The 26,089-nt window shown below is 35.6% G+C and overlaps 2 protein-coding genes across 5 annotated transcripts; both read left to right on the plus strand.

The window, feature by feature from the left end:
* Positions 1-1,222: 1,222 nt before the first annotated feature.
* LOC148849508 (catalase isozyme 1-like) lies at positions 1,223-6,911 on the plus strand. 2 transcript variants are annotated; one of them, XR_016100236.1, is made up of 10 exons: positions 1,339-1,721; positions 2,019-2,128; positions 2,687-2,783; positions 3,547-3,824; positions 4,577-5,353; positions 5,589-5,678; positions 5,957-6,024; positions 6,110-6,203; positions 6,614-6,749; positions 6,884-6,911. XR_016100236.1 is itself a non-coding variant. In XM_088948143.1 (9 exons), the coding sequence occupies exons 2-9, from the start codon at positions 2,114-2,116 to the stop codon at positions 6,671-6,673; spliced, it is 1,479 nt and encodes a 492-aa protein (XP_088804269.1). In that variant the 5' UTR covers positions 1,223-1,721; positions 2,019-2,113; the 3' UTR covers positions 6,674-6,904. The 2 variants fall into 2 exon arrangements, 1 of the variants encoding a protein (XP_088804269.1); XM_088948143.1 differs by having other exon boundaries at positions 1,223-1,721; positions 6,614-6,904.
* Positions 6,912-20,258: 13,347 nt separating this feature from the next.
* Positions 20,259-25,809, plus strand: LOC148849509 (protein NLP4-like). Of its 3 annotated transcripts, none has more exons than XM_088948224.1 (5): positions 20,259-20,936; positions 21,304-22,386; positions 22,946-22,993; positions 23,095-24,079; positions 24,791-25,809. In XM_088948224.1, exons 2-5 carry the CDS (start codon positions 21,487-21,489, stop codon positions 25,633-25,635), a joined length of 2,778 nt encoding a protein of 925 aa, XP_088804350.1. In that variant the 5' UTR covers positions 20,259-20,936; positions 21,304-21,486; the 3' UTR covers positions 25,636-25,809. The 3 variants fall into 3 exon arrangements, with proteins under 3 accessions (XP_088804350.1, XP_088804349.1, XP_088804351.1); XM_088948223.1 differs by having other exon boundaries at positions 20,259-20,719; XM_088948225.1 differs by having other exon boundaries at positions 20,260-21,476; positions 21,578-22,386.
* The last annotated feature ends 280 nt before the right edge of the window (positions 25,810-26,089 follow it).

The raw sequence follows: 26,089 nt of genomic DNA on the forward strand, positions 1-26,089 counted from the left end.
TCACAAGGAGAGAGAGATGGCTGTGAATCAGGGAAATCACTGAAGAGGTCCACCTAGAAATACCTAGACACCCAAAAAAAATCCATCGGCGGCAATTCCCATTGATTAAGACTTTTCATAGGAGAGAGAGATGGCGTGAATCATGGCTTTTGTGGGAAGATATTGGTTGTTTTTCCACAAAACTGCATTTTCCACCACTACCCTTGGGAGAATATGTAGATGCATCTACAGTTGTAGGCCCTTCACCTAAAGAGGGCTTTCCAGTAGCTAAATAAAAGTTAAGGTGGCCATTGCAAGCCCTAATTAAGAAACCAGAATCTTCTCCAAGCTGATTTAAAGAATGTGCCAGCTTTTCTGCAACAGTGTTCAGAGAAAACTTAGAAGATTGCCCATTTTGATAAACAACTCCTGATAAACCCAACTCATTTGCATCTTTTTCTGTCAATTTAGACCACCTGAAGGTTGTTGCTATCTGAAATGAAATGTTGTTGGTATATAAGAGCTTCTCAATCCCTCAAGGCGTTTCCTTTTAGCTAGTGAGACCTTTTTGACAAAAACCTTTGATGATTGAATATTTGAAGGAAACTCGCCACCCGGAAAATCAGCAAGTTAGCTAGATTAAATCAGCAAGTTAGCTAGAGAAGGAGATGGATGGATTGACGAAGGAAAGAAGTCGAGGGAACACAAGAAAGCTTTGACATTTAGATGGTAGAATTTTGAAAATTTGAGTAAAATAATCTTTTTATCTTTTTGTGTTAATATATGCTAATGGGAAGGGAGGATTAACCAATTATCGACAAGGAAGGTTTAGTCAATTATTACAAAACCTAAGGGTATTTTAAGATAGTATGTAGACAATAAGTGTAGAATTGGTTAATTTTTTAAAACTTAGGGTTACATTAATAAATTTGCCCTTTTATAAATTAGCACACCGGTAATTATTGTCAAATACGATCCTATTTTACTATTATATCTTTTTATTTTTTAGGCAAATTTTTTAAACTATCTCTATTGTTTAGCTAATTGACAAATTGTATTTTTATTGTATAACTATTATCTTAGAATACTCCCAAGTATTGTATAACTATTGTCGGCCCATTCTGACAAAAAAAAAATAAAAAAGTTAAAAGTTTTAAAAATGATCAAAATCGTTCGAACGATAAACCAGCTGGTTCAGCAATTTGCTGACCAAAATTAATGATTTTGGAGGAAAACGGAACCTATCAATGATTGATTCCCGATTTTTCCAGTCGGACAGTCTGGTGTGATCCGGTTTTGAAAACAGTGCTTCAACCTTTTCTTCTTTAAAGAACCCAATTGACATCATCCTCCACGCGGGCAGCTTCATCCTCGCAGTGTGCGAATGGTGTGAGCACCAGTGTTGCACTCACCACAGCCATAACTGTGAAGAGAGAACCAAACCAGAACCCACCTTCCCCATCTCTACCGCCATCCCCTCCCTCTCTACTTTAGAAATCTGATCCTTCGTAAGGATGAAATTTTTTATCAGTTGATTTTTTTTTATCGTGTTTTCTTTCTCAAAGTCAAGCCTTTAATTGCTTTAGCCATGCGATGAATTCCTTCTGAGCACAGCTAAAAACTATCCTTCTAAGCGCAATGAGACTGGTGTCTTTGACTTGTAGCTCAGTATCAACGAGGGCATAAGGGGTAGAGACCGGGGCTTTCGACCTTGGTATTACGATGTTTTAGAGGTGTTTCAGGTAGAGACGGAGACGGAGCAACAATGTCATTCCTATCTTTTTGAAAATTTGAATAATAAAGAACAAATTTGACATTTTGTTTTTCGATTATCACTGAATGACAATATCAATTATCAGAAAAAGTTAAGAGTATTTGAAAGTAATACTTAAAAAATAAAGGTGATAACATCAATTGTCAGAGGGTACTTTAAGATAATAATTAAACAGTTAAGGTACAATCAGTCAATTACCTAAACTATAAGGATAATTTAAGAAATTTGCCCATATTTTTTCAATATTGTTCTTTATATATTCCAGCAACCGGAGTGTGATCGCCGCATACGCACCCGTAGTAAGACACAAGAACAAGAAAAGGGGTTCACCTCAGTGCTCGTATCTTCTCTGCTCTAGCCATGGATCCTTACAAGGTATCAAGTTTCGATTTTTCACTTAGATTCAATACTCAGTTGATTATGTAGTTTGATGGTTGCACATTGATTTGGCTTTTCTTTTTTCCGTGTTTTGATCGAATTTCCTTCTTTGTCTCACAGCTTTTTCTTTGATCGCCTTTTTTTTTGTTGGTTGATCGAATTTGTTTCTCGGGCTTTCTGTTGTGAGACATCCTTATAATTCGACTGATATATATTATTTTATTTCTTCTTCTTTTTCATCGATTTTATAGAAGGGTAAAGGGTTTTCTTGTTGATTTCTCTTCTTTTTAGACCAGGATTCAGTCATGGGGGTTCTACGAACGATGCAATACCTCTTCTTTCTTTTATTTCCTTTTGTAAGATTTTTGTTGCTTCCGATTTCCAGTTCTTATCAGATGTCTTGTATGATCCATTCCCCCCCACCCCCCAATTGCTGCTTTATGTGTTCATTATGCTACTTCGCTTTGTATAATTCATTGTTTCCAATCCTATAGTTTTAGTCGTATTACTTTTTTCATAATTCTTTTCTGATGTGTTTTACTTGATCTGATACAGTATCGCCCTTCAAGCGCATTCAATTCTCCTTTCTGGAGCACAAATTCTGGTGCTCCTGTTTGGAATAATAATTCATCACTAACTGTCGGAACAAGAGGTAATGATTCATTATTAGTTGATTAACATTTTCCCTAGCTCTATAGCTATAATTGACAGTACTATTTTTGTTTAGCGAGAGGGAACTTAAAGAAATTCTTCCATTCCTATTGAGTTTCTGCTTATCTAGTTGGCATCTTGAATTTTCTTGGTTTAAGTTTTACTTCATGGATTTTTTATTAGTCGTATGTGAACACTGGGCATACTGAACATACTAGCTTCAAGCACAGGAGGGATAGCACTGCCACTGCTGTTTGTAGTGTTCTGATTTTCAGAATTGAAATGTTATTGAATGCAAAAAAATAAGAAAAAAAAGGCATAGAATAAGACCCACGAATGAAGTGCTATTTTAACCACCTATCACCTATTGGAACTTTAGGGTTTTAAGTCTTTTGACCAAGCAAAAATCAAACGTAATAAGCAACATAATCTAATTTTTACTAAGTTTAATTCAGTGTATGGATATTATTTATCAAAGATATTTATTAGTTTTTTTTTTTTAATTGTCGAAGATATTATTAGTTTGTCCCTAATTATTAGTCAAAGATAAGCTGATAAAAAAATATATTAGTCAAAGATATGTGATGTTTTAATTTTTCAACATCCTTTGCTACATTTGGTATTTGCTTCTTATACATCTTGTGTTATATGTAAAAGGGGGGGGGGGGGGATTATGGGTCAATATGTGCAGAAGGTGCCATATTTTAAATATAGTTTGACATTTGAAGTTCTACAATCACAAGCTCGAATATTCCATTTGACAGGTCCAATTATGCTTGAGGATTATCATTTAGTTGAAAAAATAGCAAACTTTGACAGGGAACGAATCCCAGAACGTGTTGTCCATGCGAGGGGAGCTAGTGCCAAGGGGTTTTTTGAGGTTACACATGATATTTCACACCTCACATGTGCAGATTTCCTAAGGGCACCTGGAGTTCAGACCCCAGTCATTGTTCGCTTCTCCACTGTTATCCATGAGCGAGGCAGCCCTGAAACTCTGAGGGATCCCCGGGGTTTTGCTGTGAAGTTCTATACTAGAGAGGTAACTATACATTTAATCTTTGTTTTTCTACGGTTTCACAATATCATAATCTTAGCCAGAATTTTAAATTATAAGAATAAAATTTTCATATTCCCAACCTTGTGTTATTTGCCAGGCATACAGTTATCATTAATTATCTGACTTCTTAACTTGGTTTTTGTTGTCTCATAAATGGCTTTGATATCCTATGCATTAATGATATGACCCCTCTCCCCCTCCTTGTGTGCACTGTGTGGGTGGTGTTGAGGAGTCTATTTTCTTTCATCTGTACATCATTCTGTGCTGATAAAAATTTTTGGTACATTTAGGCTATGTTTGGTTCCATGGGCGTTTATTGAAAAAACTCTGCCACATTAGTGCCTTATAGGCATTGGCGTTTATTGTGCATGAAACCTCTTTTTGGTTTCAACGTTTATCAAATAAACACTAAAAAACATAAATGCTTGGATTGATGTGCATGAGGCATTTGGGGAAACGATAAATTCTTGTTTCCCCTAACGCCCCATTGTTTCTTGAAATGAAATGCTTATGTGGCATACTTTATGGGGTATTAGTCTGAGGAGGAAAGTAAGAAACGTTTAAAGTAATGCCAACCAAATAACAAAAGCAAGAAATGTTTAAAGTAGAGTTTTTCAAATAAACATTTAAAGCAATAAACACCCCCTCTTTAAATACCCATGGAACCGAACACATACTTAATGTGCAATTTATTCATTCTTTTGATCAATGTGTTTTTCTGTTGTTCATCTCAGGGTAATTTTGATCTAGTAGGGAACAATTTCCCAGTGTTCTTCATTCGTGATGGAATGAAGTTCCCAGACATGGTCCATTCTCTCAAACCCAATCCAAAGTCTCACATCCAGGAAAATTGGAGGATCCTTGATTTCTTCTCCCACCACCCGGAAAGCCTGCATATGTTCAGCTTCCTCTTTGATGATGTTGGTATTCCACAGGATTACAGGCACATGGAGGGCTCTGGTGTTAACACCTACACCCTCATCAACAAGACTGGGAAAGCTCATTATGTAAAGTTCCATTGGAAACCTACTTGCGGGGTCAAGTGTTTGTTGGATGATGAGGCTGTGATGGTTGGAGGAGCCAATCACAGCCATGCAACTAAGGATCTGTACGACTCAATCCAGGCTGGAAACTATCCTGAGTGGAAGCTTTTCATCCAGACGATAGATCCTGATCATGAAGACAAGTTGGACCTTGACCCACTTGATGTGACCAAGACCTGGCCGGAAGATATTATTCCCCTGCAACCTGTAGGTCGTTTAGTCCTAAACAAGAACATTGATAACTTCTTTGCAGAGAATGAGCAGCTTGCATTTTGCCCTGGCGTTGTGGTCCCGGGTATCTACTATTCAGATGATAAGCTTCTTCAGACTCGGATATTCTCCTACTCTGATACTCAGAGGCATCGTCTTGGGCCAAATTATCTGATGCTGCCAGCAAATGCTCCCAAATGTGCTCACCATAACAATCATCATGACGGATTCATGAATTTCTTGCACAGGGATGAGGAGGTAATCTACTCTAATTTCTACTTTTCCTTTTTTCCTTCTATGGGCAAAGGCAACTTTGAAATTTTGAATCTTAAGCATTTTCATTCTTCCCAAGGAAATTATGAATTTCTCAAAGGACATTCTTTGAGATAGATTTTCAGAGGAAATGAATTGTAAGATGATAGGTTAATTTCTTGTTGAATGATTTGTTATATGGTTATCCATTTGCTTATTCTCTAATGAGAAGTTTTTTCAGGTCAATTACTTTCCTTCAAGGTATGATCCTGTGCGTCATGCAGAGAGGTTCCCCATCCCACCAAGAATATGCACTGGAAAGCGTGAGAAGGTCAGTTGGTAGCCAGATTATTTGTTGTTAAGCTTCTAATTTAACTCTGAAATAGTTGAGTTGCATGTTCTAAACCATGCATTTTGTTGAACGAATCTGTTCTTTATTCTGATTTTCCTGGTAATGAACTGACAAAACAATTCTAATAAAATTGTGTGAAACATTTTCAGATTTTGGGACTCTACTGCTATCAAGAAATAAATACTCGTTGGTAAAAAGAGAAATGTTATGACCCAACCAAATAGGATGACTAACACCCAACTTTATGTTTAATACAGTGTGTCATTGAGAAAGAAAACAACTTCAAGCAGCCTGGAGAACGATACAGATCCTTTGACCCTGACAGGTGCATGTTCTGCTATTCTAATATGAGGTTAATGAACAACCAAGTCCGAACATGACCTTTTCTTTTTCTTTTTTGCTTAATGCAGGCAAGAGCGATTTATCAAACGATGGATTGACGCCCTATCTGACCCAAGGGTCACACATGAAATCCGTAGCATCTGGATTTCATACTGGTCTCAGGTGAGATTCATATTCATTGGTGTTTACTTTTATAAGTAGACATCACCATAGGTTTTAACCTTGTTGAAAGATCACCCTCCATCTATTTGAATTAGGGTAAGTTATGACATTTACAGGGATGAAAAGATGCTGGTTTTAGTTCTTGTTATTGCTAGTATTTACATCAGTAGCAGGTACTGGCTTTATAGAAGTCACAGTTGAAGTGATATCCTTAATTTCTTTCTTTTTTCTTATTTTGTTGATACAAGTCAGATAGGATCCATTTTTCTTATTTTGCTCATATGCTGTTTGAAACCATCTTGGTTTGTCCTTCTGTCTTTCACTCATGCTGAGCTATTTTTGTAAAATTGTTATTTGGTTGTTGGCTATTGTTTTGCGGCGTATAATGTCCTACTTGATGTGAATTACAGGCTGACAAATCTCTAGGACAGAAGCTTGCAACTCGTCTCAATGTGAAGCCGAGCATGTGAAGAATGTGGCACCGAGATGGGATTGTATTAAGTGTTGCTAGAGGAAAGCGAGTAATGAAGCAAAGTATTCACCATGGTAATGATGGTGGAAATCTTATGCTAATCCTCTGATTGATGTGTTAATAGTGTACCAAGGAAACTTTACTGGTACTGTGACTCTACATTAATGAGATAACAGGCCATGTAATAAATTTGCTGATCTATATGCAGGTTATGATTGTCCATGCCTAATTGCCTACGAGTTTGTGCAAGATGTGTGATGAATAATTTATAGCATCCATCTGCAAGGTTTAGTGCTTTCTTTTTTTTTTTCTTTTCTTGTTAGGCAAACTTGAAATGAAAGTAGGGGTGCAATCGAATAAAGCTTTAATCAAACAATAGGCTTGATTCGAGTTCAACCAATAAAAAGTTGACTTGAAAGTTTGTGATATATGTATAATTCGTCTTTTGAGTCGAATTTGAACTTTTAGAATATTTAATCGAATTGATCTCAAACTGGAAAATGGAGTTCCAATCAAACTTGGACTTGAACTGTTGAACATAGTAGTATTAAGTGAAATTCAGCTTGATTACACCCTTACTTGGAATTGGTGCACTTTGAAAATATGGCTGTTTTGGGGTTGCAGTGGAACTGGGATGGGCTGTGAACTATCCGTGAAATACTTTATGCATGCTTAATAAAGGAAGAAAAGGAAATCGAAAAAGAAAAAAAAAAGAGCATTGGAGCCAATTTGCGTGAAAAACGAAGAGAAGATTATTGTATCTAATTTTGCATGAAATGATCATATTTTCAGAATAAAGTAGCTAAGGCGGGAGTTATCTACCCTTCTTAATGAAGAATTGAAGGAAAAAAATAAAAAATAAAACACAAAAGTCCATTTACCTTCAATGGCTTTCAGCTGTGATGTTAAAGCACCCTAATCTGAGTTCTTTCCCCAAGGTTCAAATGACTATAAAATCTTCTATAAGATAAACATATTCTAATAGCTTATCTGAAGCAGGAATTATTGGGATACCATGGAAAACATTGGGAACTTGTAAAAGAATTAAACATGTATGTATGCGTTAGGAAGCCAATATAAAATCTTATTTATACTTAAAAAATGCTGATATAATGGAAGAGAAAAAGTTAAAAACCAATGTTATTTTAACAAGATGCCATCGTATGATTTAATGGTGAGAATCCTTCACTTTCACATACATTCACATGGACGGTCTGGGTCTAAACTCCATCATCAGCATATAGTTACAGAGATAAATGGATGTTGGGTGTTGAGCCGAGATCACTAACTAATACTAATATAATAGAAAAGAACAGTCTTTTCTGTATACTTTTCTCGGTTCCATTGCTACCATGGGCTTTATGCAATCGATCGGATCATATGCATATCCCTTCAACACAACATAGGTCATCGAAAGAATCTCAGACGACCCATCAAAGAATGAAAGCCAGGATCTATCAGAAAATGGATTCCTATTCGAAGAGTGTATAACTACATGGATAAGCTTACACTAATCCGTCAATTTGGGATCCAATTCGGGATTTTCCTTGGAAGGTATCAGGAAGGAATTGGAGTGTAATAATATCGATTCATACAGAAGAAAATGTTCTCTATTGATTCAAACGCTGTACCTATGGGATAGGGATAGAGAAAGAGGAAAAACGCTGTAGATAGATAGATAGATACCCTTGGCTCTCTTACCCTATTTGAGATCTCTCCCTACTGACAACTATCTAAACCTCTTTTTTAATACTATGAAAAAGATGGTTTATTTCTCTAAATCGTTCTCATCTCCCTCCTGTTGATTACTTTTTACCTTGTGAAATCTTGGCTGGTTATGTTATGCAAAACCATTGTTCCCAAGCCCATTCCTCAATTCAAATAATTTATGATTTTGTTATGTTGTTTTAGCTACTAAATAAGATCATCAACTTTATTCAGACGATTCCCAAAACAAACACAAATTGTGGCCACGGTAGAAGATTGCCAAGTGATGGGCCATGAAGTTTTCAGACCTCTTAACATGGCGAAAGTGAAACGAAATCCTTGAAAAGAAATCTGGGCCTCATCCACAACACATCGAATAGCTAGCCCAAGAACACAGCAGCTGAGATGCCTTAGTAATTTACCACCTGCAAATTGTCTCTCGTGACACATTAATGAATCTTGTTCCCCTACTTCTTGCATTGTTTGTCTGTAAGACAAGCAGCTTTAATTTCTTGGGATGTCATACTTGATACTCAAGTTAAATGGCTGTAAGCATGATGGAGTTCAGTTGGCTCAGCTTCACATGTCAAAATCCTACTAGAAATTAATAGATCCAAACCCTTTTTTTCTCCTTCTAATCTGATTTTATCAAAGTAAAGCAGGTAACTTGGCTGGAATGGAATGCCCATAAACTCGCATATGATTTAACTACTTAAAACTAACATATACATGACTTTCTTTTAAAATGAGCTCCCAACAATCAAAATTTTCCAGGAACACAGAAAAGCCATAATTCATTAAAAATTGTACTTTTGACCAGATAGATGTTATAGTGAATAATACTAATCCCTTTGGTCCGGCCGGTTTGAGAGAATTTGACTTTGAACGTACGGGAAAATTTGCACATTATCATGAATTTTGAATGAGTTCACTGCAGCTCCTCTTTACCAATCCAAATACCTCATCATTCACATAAAAGATTTCAGAAGAATATAAGTATGATAATAAATTAAGGAAGAGACTTATTAAAAGCCATGAGACCAATTATCACTTTTCTTATTTGTACTCATTTTACTTTACCGTGTAACAGTTGGTTTTGATATCGTCATTTGTTCTGCTCTCTTATATGTATTTGGTTTCGTGGTCGTTTATGGATAGAGCGTTTATTTTTATTTTTCATGCTAAATATTTATTTATATTTTTTCATTTTAAATGTTTTTTTACTTTAAATGTTTCCTACTTTTGTTGTTTGGTTGAATTTAATTTTTTACATTTTTTACTCTCTATCTAAGATTAATACCCATTAGAGTGTACCACATCAGCATTTGGTTTCAAGAAACACTGGGGAGTTGGGGGAAACAAGAATTTGATGTTTCCCCAAATGCCCCATGCACAAAAATCAAAACGTTTTAATTTTTTACCATTTATTTGATAAACGGTGAAACCAAACAGTTGTTTTATTTTGCTTCATCTGTAATAAACGTCAATACCTATGTGGTGCTGATGTGACGGTATAACCAAACATCCACTTATCTGCACGCAGTTGGTTTCTTTTGTTTGCAGCATAATTTCACTTGCACTAATAAAAATGCATGGAATTCCAAATGAAAAAACAATGAAATCTGGTTTAATTTTGCTTTGGGTTTTACTTTTACTTTGTTTGAGGTTCTATTTTACAGTACTTGCTTCGTGCTTCATCTGCAGTGTAAATAAACAAATTACACCAGTGCAAATGAAATTGCACTTGCAAGCAAACTCGGCCCTAAAGAGGTTAACACCAAAAAAAAGTTCCCTAATTACCTTACTCGGTCATAAGGGCAGTTTTGATATAAGGTGGAGTGAACTGTATTAATTTGTGCGATATGTGAGCCTTTATAGTTCCAGTTCAATTTGCCTACTTCGTTGTTCTTCATCTCACCATAGGTGAAGGTTTTGATACACTAAAGGCTCAGTTTGGGAGGAATGCAGTACAAATACTAAGGTTTTGCATTAAATCAAGATTCTAAATATCGATACAGGGTATCAGTGCTTTTTTTATATTTTATTTATTTATTTCAAAGTTGGTTCAGAGGAATCAGTTTAAATCCCGGTTATTCTCTAAACCATGGCCTGACTCGACACAACCCCTGTAAGAATATATCAAGAAGGCCCCAATACAATACGTATCGACTGATACGGGCTAATATATAACGCAGATTTTGGTCCTGATCCTTTCACTAAACATATATTTGTATTCATAATCCATGCCGCTTAAAAGAAAGGGAAAAAACATATAATCTATAAATTGATTGGCATGAATCTGGGAGTGATTCTAAGTTTGGCAAATGGGCATGAGAGAATTGCAATCAAGGATTAATTAGAATGATTTTTCTAACTTTATGGGTTATCATCTTATCCAATTTTGGTTCTTTATTTGTTTCTTTTGTATATGTTACAAAAAGCTGATGGCAACGCCCACTCTTGCATCCATCAACTTTTTGTTTATTTGAAAATGTGCATCCATCAACTGATACTAAAATATTAACAACTTTATTCATAACATGATTGGGCTTGTTTTCAATGCAATTAAGAGAAACGCTTAATCTAACATGTCTTCTCCGCACGTGTATAAATATATTCCAATCAAACATTTGATTTGGTCTCTTTCTTATAGTGGGTGATGATGATCCACTCTTTCCACCACGGCACTGATTCAGCAAAAGTAAACAAATCAGCTCCTATTAGTCTAGTGAGCACTCACCAGCCCTCAAATCCATCTAATTTGTCTATTAGCACTTTATTATATATAACATGTATTTAAGTCTGCCTCACTTGGGCAGGTCCAACCCAATATAATATAATCCGAATTTTTGTATAAGTTAGGGTTGAATTTTTGGATTGTTGGATGGATGCAATCATAAAATTAATGTCTGACTTAAAATTGGGTTGGATTCGGATTGAGCCATGGATAGATTTAGCCCTTTTACAATCCAACTGAGTTCACTTGAACAAATACATACATACCTATTAGACCTATCCATGGACTGAGTTTTGGGGCTTTGCTTTATGATATTTTATCGAGCTTCAGGCCAGGACCATTCAAAATTTGGCAAAAGCCAATCCTCAGACCGGCCCATGAACAGATCTAATACATATATGCATTTTATTTATATAAAAATATATTTTTCTATTCAAATTATACTATAAAATATATATATGTGGATCATAAATTCAAACCTGATAAATCCACCAAAGCTGGACTAAACATCGTTCAATCCAAACTGAGCCCAAATTGTATTGGGTTAAACTTGAATTGGACTGGATTGACTCTCAACCTGACCCAACCCAACCCAACCCAACCCGCCCAAGTTGCACCCTTAATGTGAATTCACTTTGGTGTTACATAAATTTGCATAGATTAGTCATTTAGTAGGATTGCTATTTGATTATTTAGAATTTAGAAAGATATTTAAGACATAAGTATGGTTAGGAACTTAGGATCAAGGTTTAAAAAATATATCAATACCCATGATAACTTGTGTATCATGAGATTCCAACAATACTTTACTCTTGTTATTTATTTATTTTTTTTTTTCAGTTTGATACTTCATACATAAACTAGTGAGGATAGTTTGAACCTTAGTTAGGATGCCTTACAAGGAAGCTATATATTGTGGCTGCCGACCATTAAACTTTAGCTAATGGGAAATAAGAAATACTTTCTCCAGTTGTCTTTCAGGAAAAATTATATATTTAAACTTTAGTGACAAAATATTGACTAATCATTTGTCTTTTAGTAGATAAAAAATAATTTTTTTAGGTATATATATATATATATTAATCAACCTAACATCAGTTTCAGCATTTAAGAGGTGTTTGGTATGTTTTAAGTTAGAATGCTTAAGCCATAAAATTGGTGGTTGGTATCACGGTATTTGTTTAACCAATGGAAAACGAAAAATCCTTACTTTGGTATATGGTAGTGTGACATGTACAATAAGTTATTATAGTTTTATTTTATTCACATGGACAATGAAAGTGGGAATGCCCCAAAAAACAACATTTTCTTTTTGTTGTTTTGGATATGCTAACCACAAGACATTACAGCCATACATTAGGAATATCTCCTTAAGAATTAGAGGATGTTGCCAATGTGTGGCTGTAAAATCTTGTGATTAGTGAGTAGTGGTCAGCAAATTCAGACTCTTCTCCGATAACCTCCATGTGTATAGTCCAATGCAAAATATGATTTGGCTATTTTAACTTTGCAATAAATCCATCTAAACAGATGTGTTTTTGAATTTGAAAGGCAAATCATTTATATCGTTTACATGTTGTCAAAATGGGAAATCAATGCCAAGATTCCAATCTCTACTTGAGGAGTTTGAGATTTTCTATCAACAAAACACGTTCCAACCCTCTGCCAATTTGATCTAACACCGCACATTTCACCATGAGATTAGGATTTAGGACCCATTATAAAAGTGGTTCCCACCATGTATGAGATGTGCGGTATAAGATCATGTTCGCAGAGGGTTGGAACGTGTTGTGTTGACAGGTGATCCAGACTCCTACCCATGTTTTCAAAACTGGATAGGACCAGACAGTTGGACTGGAAAAACTGGGAACCATTCAGGTTATTGGTTCTGTTTTTCCCCAAAACCGTTATTTCACCAAAAACTATTGATTTAGTCAGCAAACCGCTGATTTGTGCGGTCGAACCATTTGAACCTTTCAATGGATTTGGCGGTTTTTCTTATTTTTTTTTTAATTTTATTTATTTTTATTTTTTGTCAAAATGGGCCATCCGTTTGGTTCAAACGATCAGACCGTTTGGTTCAAACGATCAGACCGTTTGGCTCAAAAACCGGACCACTGACTGGTTCGTTGTCCGGTTTGATTTTAAAAACCTTGCTCCTACCCAAGGTTCAAAGTATCGATATGTATCATGTCGATGGCTTCCCAATATGCCCCTCCAGGGGTTGTATCGAGTTAGACACTGGTTCAGAGGGTAGCCAGGCCTTAAACCGGTCCCTCTGAACCAATTTCAAAAAATAAATAAATAAAACCTAAAGAAAGTACCGATAGAAGCTGCTACACCCCATCGACGTATCAACTTGTATCGATACTTTGAACCTTGCTCCTACTTGAGGAGACCAAAACCAAGGGTGATCAGTTGTAGCTTGGCTCAGCTGTATGTATGTAAGTGTGTTGATATCACAAAGACACATATACACACACATAAAATGTGATATAAATTTTATAAATATATTATTATATATATATAGTATTAATTTGAAGTCAAAGGCTCCGAAACCCAGCCTGGACTATGATCACCAAAGCCTCTTTGATAACTTAGAGCCCGTTTGGCGGTTTGAGGGCTTTTGCGTTTTCACTGAGACTCAGGCATGTACATTATATTCTGGATTTTTGCCAAACATAGCTTCTATATGTATGTAAGTGTGTGTTGAGTCGGACATTGGTTCAAAGGGTAGCTAGGCTTTAAACCGATTCCTCTGAACCGAATTTGAAAAATAAATAAATAAAACCTAAAAAAAGTACCAATAGAAGCCAATGCACCCTACCGACGTATCAACCTGTATCAATACTTTGAACCTTGCTCCTACCTGAGGAGAACATAACCAAGGGTGATCAGTTGTAGCTTGGCTCAGCTGTATGTATGTAAGTGTGTTGATATCACAAAGACACATATACACACACATAAAATGTGATATAAATTTTATAAATATATTATTATATATATATAGTATTAATTTGAAGTCAAAGGCTCCGAAACCCAGCCTGGACTATGATCACCAAAGCCTCTTTGATAACTTAGAGCCCGTTTGGCGGTTTGAGGGCTTTTGCGTTTTCACTGAGACTCAGGCATGTACATTATATTCTGGATTTTTGCCAAACATAGCTTCTATGTTTTCCATTTGGGGGCCATCTCAAAACGTGAAAAGTTGCTGTATGAAAGCCCTTTCAAACGGACACCTAATCAACAAAGTAATAAGTCATTAAGTTGAACCACTTTAGCTGTAACCAAAGGGCCCCTAACTAACCCACCCATGCATTGTCATATGGATCATGATTTTGGTTCAAACATAATCCTAAATGGATCTCATTATAAGGGGGCATTCTTTTTTTGGATTTAGAGAGGGGGGAAAGTTGGTCAATGGGAATCCGGTTACTCATTGCCACACCATCAATCGAGATAAACAAAAATTTACATGAAAAATAAAAGAACATGGGTAAATGCACTTACTTGGATAAGTATTTTTCAGAAAAAGCTTACCCAAGTAATTGCATTTACACAGATAAATAACTTACTGAAAAATGAACAGGGCCTAAAGTTTAAACTATAAGCTTGTAGGGTAAATTTTTGTTTATCTCGATTGATGGTCTGGCAATGGGAACCCGGTTACCCAAATATTTGGACCCTGGTCCAATGTATTTCTGATCCATTAAGAATTAGGTCCAACCTTGTCTCTCCACGCCTGCATTGCACGGCTCTTTTACTGGACTCGGATAGGAAGTTATCTTCAAGCCTGGCCTGGTCCGGACCCTAAAATTCTAGGTCCACGTGGCTTGATTTGGCTGAAAAATTAAATATAAATAATATAATATTTATAATATGTATGAATATTGATTTTAAATAGAATAAAATTTTTAATTTATTTAAAAATATGTAAATTTGTTAATTTTAAATGGGAAAAGCCCAAGTATCCGGCCCAGCGCTGAGCCCAAGCATAGTATTATCAAGCCTTAGTTGCAGCCCATATGATGTTAGTACCCTATATCAAGTAGGGCTGTTAATGGGTTGGGTCTACCTGATGAACTTGAATCGACTGAGTTGGTTATAATGGTTCTGGTTTCATGATTTTGTTCCAATTGATAATTGGGTCGGTTTTTAGTTTTTATCTGTATCAAACTGATTATTTCTATTTAATATATATAATATTTTTTAAATTTTTATATTTTTTATCATATTTTATGTTTGAAATGATAAATTTGATATATAATAAATAAGATAATATTAGTTAAATAAATTAGTAATTTATTTTTATTTTTATCAAGGTTATATTATCAAAATTTAAAATTTAAATTATTATCTAAATAAACAAATATATTTTACAATATAATCGGGTGTATTGAGTCTAGACCCGATAAGAATTAGGATTTTTTTTTTATTTTCATTGTTGGGTTGACATGATATCGTAAAAACTTACAGCAAATCAACTGTATAATAAAAGAGGTGACCAATCAGATGATATTCATGACAATTCACAGGGTGCTCTGATTGGTCAAAACTCTGCCCTTTTGTGAGATCTAGATCACGTTCATCTTGTAAAAAAACAGAAAACAGCTGAATCCTGAGGTGAAGTGGACGGTAAAAACCCTAATCTTTTAATTTTTTTTTCCATTAATAGACTGGCTGATACCGACAGCTATTATAAAATAACCCGACGACTGTGACTTTTCAATTTCCATGGCGTTTTTTTCCCAAACGTCCAAAGTTTTTTCTTCTTATTATTGATGAGAGGGAGGACCCACCATACCAGTTAGCTCGTTCCAATCCAACAGTTTTCAGTCATCTCGGGTTAATTTCTGTGTTGGACATGTTCACCACAGTTCAGTAATTCATAGGTATGCTTTTATTTTTATCTAAAATAAATAATTTACCAACTCTCATGGTAACGTGTCCAATCCAGACTCTATCAACAGGAAAGGCTAAAGTTTTTTATTCTATAATATTATATATAGTTAAACAATTCACGTCATCATGTTTTATTTGCTACATTACCCTCCTGCATTTTCTTTGACTTTTTCTCATCTTTTCATTTTACTATTTTTATCTACTCTATCGTCACCCACTCATTAACTTTCAATTCTATGACCGTTGTGGAAAACATAAAATCAATAGCCTTGATTGAATTAGCGTAGATGGAAAGGAGTTTTTGGAGATAACCTTGAATTTCAAAACTTAACATAATTGGCAATGAGGTCAAGTAGATGGAAAGGAGATCTTGGAATTAATTCTAAATTGCCCATCTATTCAAAGTTCAAATCAGTGATTTTTTTTTTTCTGTATTTTGGCATCATTGGACTGAGCAAACTGCATCTAGAACGACGAACCATCTCCCAAAGTTGCTCATCTTCCAAGGTTTTCTCTGATTAACCATCTACGCAAAATGGTGATTGCCCATCTTTCTCGATCCGTTTTCACTTCCTAATGCTCTGTTTTTTGTCATGGCAATGTATATCGAATCACGGTTTGGTTCTAAAATTTGGGAAGCGTCCCAACAGTAATATGATCATTCAAAATACTTCTTTTTTTTTGTTTTTTGAATGGCTTATCGAAACTCAAACTGTTACTCTTTTTGAAAGGCCTATCAAATTAGTTATAAATTTATAATGCTGAAATTTTCGTATTACATTGCTATCAGGTCAGGTTAATGAATTTTTTGTGTTGACGATGATTTGCAACTGGGATTCCATGATTTGGGTCACCCGAATTATTGTAATTTATTGAAAATTACTGTATAAATTTCTGTGAATTATTAGTAATTATTAATTACCAATTCAGAAAATTATTATTTATTTTTAAACTATTATTATTATTTATTTTTAAATATTTGTAAATGTTTTGGTAATTTCTACACAACAATTTTGGTATTTATTAAATTAGTCAAATTATCTCTTATTAATTAGTCAAATTAATTCTGGTAATTAAAATTCATTTGATAATTTTTTGTAATATTGGTAATTGGAAAATTTTAATTATTGATAATTACTTGCTGAAAGTTATTGATATTGGTAATTTAAATTCATAAATTTTTGAAAATGAACAGTTAATTAAAATATTATTAAATACCAATTTAATAATTAAAAATTATGAGTAATTTTCATTGGAAAATTTATTCAAAAGAATATAAATTGTGTTTTACATTTTCAATAATTTTGGTCAATTTATTAATATTTAATGATATTATCAAATAATAATAAAATTTTTCAATAATGCTTTAGTGGAAAATTAATTTCAATAAATATCAACTATTTTGTACAATTTCTGTAATTTTGATATTTACTATAATTTTTTAGCAGTAATTAGTGATTTAGGTAATTTAATTACTAACTATTACTGATTTTGGTAATTTAATTTAGTGAAAATTAAATCATAAAATTAATAACTTTCATAATTATTAGACACTACATTTTATAATTTCTATGATTATTGGAACTATATTTATGGGTTTGGGGGATAACCCCCCTATAGGAATTGAAACAAGTGGGTTCGAGGCAAGAATCATGCTCCCTGTCCCTGACCCCAAGTTTTAAATTAATACCCGGCCCCAAGCCTAATCACTATTAAGGAAAAATTTTAGCCTCCATCCTGGTCCCCATCGAGGACCAAAGTCCTTAAATTTTTTAATTAAAAGTTTGATTTTAGAAAAATATTTATTTAAAATAGAGGAAAAAGTTAAAATACAAATAATATTTTAAATATATTTTGATATATTTCATAATTAATATAATACATACATATATATAGTTAGGGTTGGGGACCTTGGGGTGGGGTGTGGACTTCACTCCCCGTCCTCGCCTGGTTGGGGACATCAAGTTTCTAATGGGGATGAGGAAAATTTTCACCCCTACTCCTGGGTTGTATAGCCCAGAGAGCAATAAGTTTTAAGCCATATAAGTCCTAACATCTTTTTCATGTGCATTGCATGGGGACCTACTAGTGTGTATATATGGCATGTTGTGGGCTAAGCTTTTTCCCTTACCCCAACCAAGAACTCTTAGATACTCTTCATTTTAGCCTTTCTTGCTCTTTCATGAAGCCACCTCATCACTCCCTTTTCCCTCTCTCATAATGAATTATTTAATTTATTATCAGTATTAAGTAACATTATTTTATGATATTTCTTTAATTATTTCATTTATTTAATTAATTAATATTATTAGAAATATATTATCTAACAACAATTATTAATTAATCAAAATACTATTAATTAATTAATAGTATTTCCATAAATAATATTTATTAATGAAATAAATTAAATAATTAAATAAATACCATAATTAATAACAAAAATATCATTAAAAATACCATAATTAATTATGGTATTTATTTGATTTAGGTATTTTGGTAATTTTGGTAACCTTAAGCATTATGGGTTGATTTGTAGGGTCAGATTGGCCCATTTATGCCGAGATCGGGCAAATCTAGAAAGGACTTGATCCAATCAATGTGAAGCTTTGAAACAAAACCTTGATGTAATGAAGGGGAAAATAAAGGTATTTTGGGCTGAATTTTTGTGGATAGGATTTTTAGGGTGTTTAGGATCTTATGGAAACATCTGATTGATTTTTGAAGGCCAAAAATATAGAAATTTGGATCAACGAGAGTATCCGAAATGATATATTTATTTGACAATGGGGCATGGGGGAATTTTAGGTTGAAAACTTAGTAGATGTTTTTGGTGTGTCTATTGTTCAATTGTATGATCTAATTGATTCAGAGGTGTTAGGATCAAGGAGATTTAGGTTGTGAGTGCTTCAGGGTAAGAAGAAGGTTCGAAAGGGAATCTTGGTTTGATAAACGAAGAAATGATAGGGAATCTTGGGTTGAAATTTCAGGGGTAGATATTTTAGGAGGTCCTAGGTCTAATGATAGTGTTTAGGGATTTTTAGGTACTTCGAAAGGGATCAGAACGGCCTGACTGGTTGTTCAGGGCAAATTGGGGTTTCAACGATGAATTAAGCAAAAATCAGGTGCTACAATAGGGTTTCTAAAGGTATTGGTCTCTTGGATCATTTGATGGGAGGTTTGATTGGTCCATAAATGATATGGTCAAGGTTATTTAAGAAATGAATATCTTAGCCAATAAGATAATTCAAATTAAAATCCTAATGTGATAAAGGATTAAATGAGGGATATTTTAATAAAATTTTGTGGTAACGTGTTTATAAGTATTTATGGCTCTTTAAAAGCTCATCAACGACTTTTAACTCTATTACAATTTGGTTAAAAAATACCATACACCATACGAGTTTTGACTCGTTTTCTGAGACACAAGAGAACCCGCAACGGGATTCGGGAATTTGGATTTATTCCATTGCAGTTGATAGTTGCATTTAAGCTGTTTTTACCAATAATAACGTCCCACGTCAGCCATACACCCAAAGCCAAGATATGGGTAATATGTATTTGATGGCTGTCGTGGAGCTGCCTTACTATTTATTGGGATGGCAAAATTTCCCATATAATTGGGGCCTACTAAAACCTCATATTGGACAGCTATTCCCTGGTTTTAAACATGCACGGAAACCAAAAAATAATCAGAGATTGAGGAGGGTATCCAAACGGACCAAACCCATGGTCATTATTAAAATATGTCTAAATTTAATATTAATTTTTAAAATATCTTTAAATTTCCCTCAAATTCTTTAAAACCTTTAGGATCCATGATTCAATTTCTAAAATATTCCAAAATTTTCATAATCTAATTTTTAAAATACTTAAATTTCCATAAATCTTATTTTTAATTTTTTTTTAAATAATTTCCTCATGGTAAAAAAATTGAAAATTCTCCAATTCTCATTCCTTATTATTGGATAAACAGTAAAACAGCCCTCAGCATGGCCAGTTGAGCTAGCTCGTCCGGACTCCCTCCAACCAATCACTCATTACACATGACACACGTGTCACTGATGACAATTTGACCTTCCTGTTTTGCCACGTGTCAACTCCTAACTGCAGATACAGGAGCCTCGAAGATCATCATCAACGTCATCACTCATGGTGCGAGTCTGCGAGACTGAAGCCAGAGATGCGAGAATCCCAAACCGCCAACCCTCTCCCCTTATGTAAATAAAAATATAAATTAAAATCAAACTTTTCAAGAGAATGATTTTGATTCCCTGTTGCCTCTTTACAGATATGATTTCCCACTCTCTTCCTGTTTATTCCTCTGCTTGCTGATTGCTCTGCTTATAATAACATCTTTTTTTTTTTTTCTATTTTTTGAGCTTTTGATTTTCTCTCCCGATTACACTGCAGTTGACTTTACTAGCCATAACTAACAGGAAGAAAAGGGCGACTAGGGATTGTTGGAATTCTAAAAGAGTTGTGGCTTGTGGGGTCCTAACTATGAGGAGATTGTATTCTCACTGTAACCTGAAATAATTTAGAATTAGAAAACTGACAGATATTGACCCATTATTGTGGAAAACCTGATATTTTATCATGTAAAGTTTGTTGGTGATGTTCTTGCATCATAGACAAGTTTTGGGTTTTTCAACTAAAAATAGCTTCTTCATCTTAGCCTCTCAGATCAGAGTTCACAGTGTGAGTTTTTTTTTCTTCTTCTGCTCTTTAATTTTCTTTGTTTTTGGGTTTTCTTGTTGCTGTTTTGGGTCATGTGGGTTCTGAAACTGGCAACACGACAGTTTTCGGTTAATGGGTTCTATCAAGTTTCAAGTGAATTAGCTCTAGTACCAAAAAAATTTGAATTAGTTCTGTTCTTTCCAAATTTTACTAATTATTTTGCAGGAATATGCATAAAGTGAGTTAATTTCTTTTTTTGTTCCTCTATTTTTCCTTTTTCAACCATGCCTGCTTGTGATTTGTGATCTTGGTCCTGTGTTTACCGCAACTTAGATGGATTTGATACTCCAGAACTGGGTTCCCATTCCTAGATAACCAGAGCGCTGTACAACGTTTTTGTTGGGTGATGATCCCTGCAATTGGGACCGATTTGGATTTGTCAAAGAGAAAGAAAAAACCAACCATGGAATGATATAATCTATTGAAAGCTTTTTTTTCTTAGCATTTACTCATTGAAATTTGCTTTTGACAGTTTTCTTTCAACTGTATGTGTGTGTGTTTCTCCATTTTTTTGTTCCTCTAAAATGGTTATTCTCTGATTGCAGTTTCTGAAAGATTTCTGTTGACGATGTTTCTGCAACTCGGACAGAGAGATTTTGGAGATGGAAGAAAGGAATCCATCCTGGTTGTTTTATACATTTTACGTTCATTTCTGTTTTGGATCCTGAAACGTCTGAGAATTCAGATGCAATAGGCCGCCAAGGATGGAGTTTTGAAGGTAACCATTCATGGAAGATGGTTTTTTTCCACCTAATACAGAGTTGGGAACTCTCTCCAACACCCCGGAGGATTTTGATCTCTCGAATGAACTCTTATTAGGAGGGTGCTGGTTGGAGACGTCAGGTGGGTCTGATTTCCTGCAACCGGGGTGGTCCTCTACTTCAGCTGCTCTCTCTGATTCTTCATATTTTTTCCCTACACCTGAGATCAATGCTGGAAATTTGAATCCAGTCCCACCTAGAACTGACCCAGAAGAGACAACAGGGTCGTCTTTCCTTGCAAACCAACCTCACGTTGAGACAGAAACGGAAGATGACATCAGGACACCAAGCACAGTCATAAGTGCCAACTCTTCAGGAAGAGCAGAATGTTATCCAGCTATAGGAAGCTCCGAGTTAAATAAAAAATGGTGGATTGGTCCAAGTTCAAATCCGGGACCTTCAGTGAGAGAGAGATTGATTCAGGCAGTTGGATATATCAGAGAGTCCACGAAAGATAGAGATGTCCTTATCCAGATATGGGTTCCTGTAAAAAGAGGAGGTAAGCATGTTCTTACCACAGATGGCCAGCCGTTCTCACTGAATCCCAACTGCCGGAGACTGGTAAATTACAGAAACGCCTCTCTGAACTATCAGTTCCCAGCTGAGGAGGATTCAGAGGAGACAGTTGGGCTGCCTGGCCGTGTTTTCTTGGGGAAGGTGCCTGAGTGGACCCCCGACGTTCGGTTCTACGGCAGTGATGAGTACCCACGTATTGATTATGCCCAGAGGTGTGATGTTCGTGGGACCGTTGCTCTGCCGGTGTTCGAGCGAACCAGTCGGACTTGCTTGGGTGTAGTTGAGGTTGTGATGACCACCCAGAAGATCAATTACCGCCCCGAGTTTGAAAGTGTTTGCAGAGCTCTTGAGGTCTGTTTGCTTGATTACTTTTTCCACTTTTCGTAGTTAAAGTGGGTATGGATATGGATACGTCTCTCTCTCTCTCTCTCATGGATCTTGCAATTATTGCAAATTTTAACCATTTCTATTGCAACTTTCTATTAATTGTTTTTAGTTAATGGCTTTCATGTTACCATATGTGAAGAGTAATTCCTCCCTCTTTTGATTTGGAATTGCTTGGTTTTATTTTTCTTTTTTGGGCATGAAGGCTTATTGTTTGGTTTGATAGAAAAATAAGAAAGAAACAGAAAGTTGAAGGAAAGTTCTTAATAAATTTTGTGAAATTCATTAAGAAATTCACCTCAAGTTTCTGTTTCTCTCTCATTTTCTTTCAAACTAAACACAACCAAAGCGAGTGCTTTTACACTTGAATCCACATTCTCATGCTTGTCAGCCCAAGATTTTATATCACACTGACCAATCTTGTAAGTTTTCAGAAATTCTGAAATCTTCTCTGCAAATGCAGAAATGGGTATATATTTTCCTTACCACAACTCCATCTTACTCCATATCCTCACCTTTCCTGCAGGCTGTTGATCTTAGGAGTTCTGAAGTTCCAATGTCTTCCCATTTGAAGGTAAAAGGGCAAGACTTTTCAAGTTTTTTTTTTTTTTTCTTTTGGTTTATAAATCTTGTCATATCCTTACTTTAAATCATGGAGGGAATTACCTTATTCAGGTAACCAGTAACTCCTACCAAGCTGCACTACCTGAAATTCTAGAGGTTCTAAGGGTTGCCTGTGAGACACACAGTTTACCCTTGGCTCAAACCTGGGTTCCATGCATCCAACAGTGTAAGGGAGGATATCGACATTCGGATGATAACTATGCCGATTGTGTTTCCACCATGGATTTTGCTTGCCATATGGGACATCCTCTATTGTGGGGTTTTCATGAGGCATGCTCTGAGCACCACTTTTTTAGAGGTCAAGGTGTTGTTGGAAAAGCATTCACAACAAACCAACTGTGCTTCTCAACTGATGTAACTACCTTCAGCAAGACAGAATATCCTCTCTTGCACTATGCTAGGATGTTTGGTTTGCGTGCTGCAGTCGCCATCCACCTGAGGAGTACCCGCACTGAAACCACTGACTATGTCTTGGAGTTCTTCTTACCTGTTGATTGCGTGGATATTGAGAAACAGAAGGTGATTCTTAATTCCTTGTTCATCATAGTACAACAGGTTCGCCAGAGTTTACAGGTGATCACAGATAAAGAGCTAGTGGAAGAAACTGATTTGCTAGTTAGTGAAGTAACCACTCCCTCAAATGGGACATCTGATAGAAAAAAAATGTCAAATTTCAGATCTATGGAATCCATAGGATCTTGTAAAGAAGAATCATCTGAGATTGCTTATATCATGGAGTCCCAACAGAAAGATAAAAATGTCCCACTGGTTTTCCAAAAGGAAGAACCAACTGTTGAGTACAAAATCACAACAAATGGGAAAATGTTATCTGAGTATGAGCAGCATCTCCGGGATCCTGGGCCCAGGTATAGTATTGATTGTCATGGAAAATCTTCTGATTTTGGTGAAGGTACCTCCTCAAGTGGTGGTAGAACAGGAGAGAAGAGACGGACTAAGACAGAGAAGATCATCAGTTTGCAAGTTCTTCAGCAATACTTTGCTGGAAGCCTAAAAGATGCTGCCAAGAGTATCGGTGGTAAGTGACATATGAGATGAAATCTTATCGTTGAATTAATCATTTATGATCAGACAAATTGGTATGTTTTTGGATGAAGTGTTGGGTCTTGATGGCTGCACCTGAACTAGAACTGCTCCTGTTCAGGTCCCAAGACAGTGAAAAGCTCTATCAATCTGTTTTTGGATTTTATACTCTTTTGTGAGTTTCACTTTTCTCAAATAAGTTTAGCGACTGAATTGGCTAGGCCGTGGCAGCCTGGCAGGCAATGGAGAACTGCATCCATACACACACATTGTATTTAGGGCTGTCAATGGACTCCGAAAGTCTGATATTGAAATTTGCATCCATATTAATAATTGGATTGGATATGGATTTAACCCCATCTGATCTGATTAAAATTCGAGTCGATCTGATTATAGCCCTACTTGTATTTCCGAGCCAAGCATTGCTGGTGAAATTTGAAAGCCTGATTAAAGGATCAGTGTGTTCCTTGTTCACATAGGATGCATGGCTTATGGAATTTTTCTTTTACCAAACAAGGGAGAAGCCTATAGATGTCATTACATGGCATTTCCATCCACACCATGGCCAGCAGAAATGGATTCATTTTAGACTGTTCAAAAACACAGTTCATTTTCAAGGAAACTTTTGCTGAACACAAATGGGTTCATTTTAGATGGTGACATCTAAGAACTGATTAGCAACTAATAGCATTTGTTTCTGTTGCAGTATGCCCCACCACACTGAAAAGGATATGCAGGCAACACGGGATCACTAGATGGCCATCTCGGAAGATCAAGAAGGTGGGCCACTCATTGAGAAAACTTAAGGTTGTAATTGGCTCAGTCCAGGGTGCAGACGGTGTCTTTCAGATAGGCTCCTTCCACTTGAACTTCTCCGATCTGACTTCTCCAAATGACGATCCAAAGTCGTTAAAAGCAACATCTTGGGGAGCAATAAGCTCCCTTGTTGCTCCCCCCAAATCACCTTCCACTTCTTACACTCAGAGCTCTGTTTCAAGCCACTGTATTTCTACTGGAATACAACAACATGCGCATGCTATCCATCTTGCTGGTAGTGAAGATATTTCAGTGTCTGAAAAGGCTGGTGTATTAAAGAGATCATGTAGTGATGCAGAGTTGCATGCATCAAGTCAAGAGGAAATAAAGCCTCTTGCAAGATCACATAGCCAGAAATCCCTCTGTGAGCATCCGACTCTTGAGAACTTACCTCCATTGCCTAGGAGTGGTTCCCATGTTTCACAGAGTGTGGGTGCAATTAGAGTGAAAGTTACCTATGAAGAAGATAAAATACGGTTCAGCTTGCAATCCACTTGGGGCTTTAAAGATCTACAACAGGAGATTGCAGAGAGATTCAACATTGATGATACCAATAGAATTGAGCTGAAGTATATGGTTAATGATTCCAAATGGGTCCTATTAACATGTGATGCTGACTTGGGGGACTGTATAGACATATACAAGTCATCTCAGAGTCGCACCATTAAACTCTTTGTCCACCAGGTTTCCCACCCAAGTATGGAAACTTCATTAGTTCGAAGTGGGCTTTCATGATAGTTGTTGTACAAACTTGTAACACATTTTAATGAGCTCACGATGGATAACTTAGAGCCTATTCGTTTCTCCTTAACTCTCATCTCTTAAGAGGAATCTTATAGAGGAAAATGAGTGTTCGTTTCTTCTTATCTCTTATCTCTTAAGAGGAATCTTATAACTTTAAGAGGAAAATGGGTGTTTATTTCTTCTTATCTCTTATCTCTTGAAGTGGAATCTTGTAACTTTTTGTTTTCTAATGATACTCCCAAAAGTTCTCATATGTGGGGTTAGAATGGACATTTGACAGTTTTCAAAATTCAGAACATTCTTTGCATTAGGAAAGAATAGTTCACCAATACCAATATATCTCTTTATGTAATTATTACACTTAGATGTTAGATGTTAGAGCAAACGAACAAGCCCTTACTCTGAAAAATTAGTTTTATGGGACTTCAGCTGAGCCAACAAGTTG

This window comes from Nelumbo lutea, chromosome 6 (assembly GCF_056320005.1).
Source record: "Nelumbo lutea isolate HS-2025 chromosome 6, American lotus-T2T, whole genome shotgun sequence".
Classification (NCBI taxonomy): domain Eukaryota; kingdom Viridiplantae; phylum Streptophyta; class Magnoliopsida; order Proteales; family Nelumbonaceae; genus Nelumbo; species Nelumbo lutea.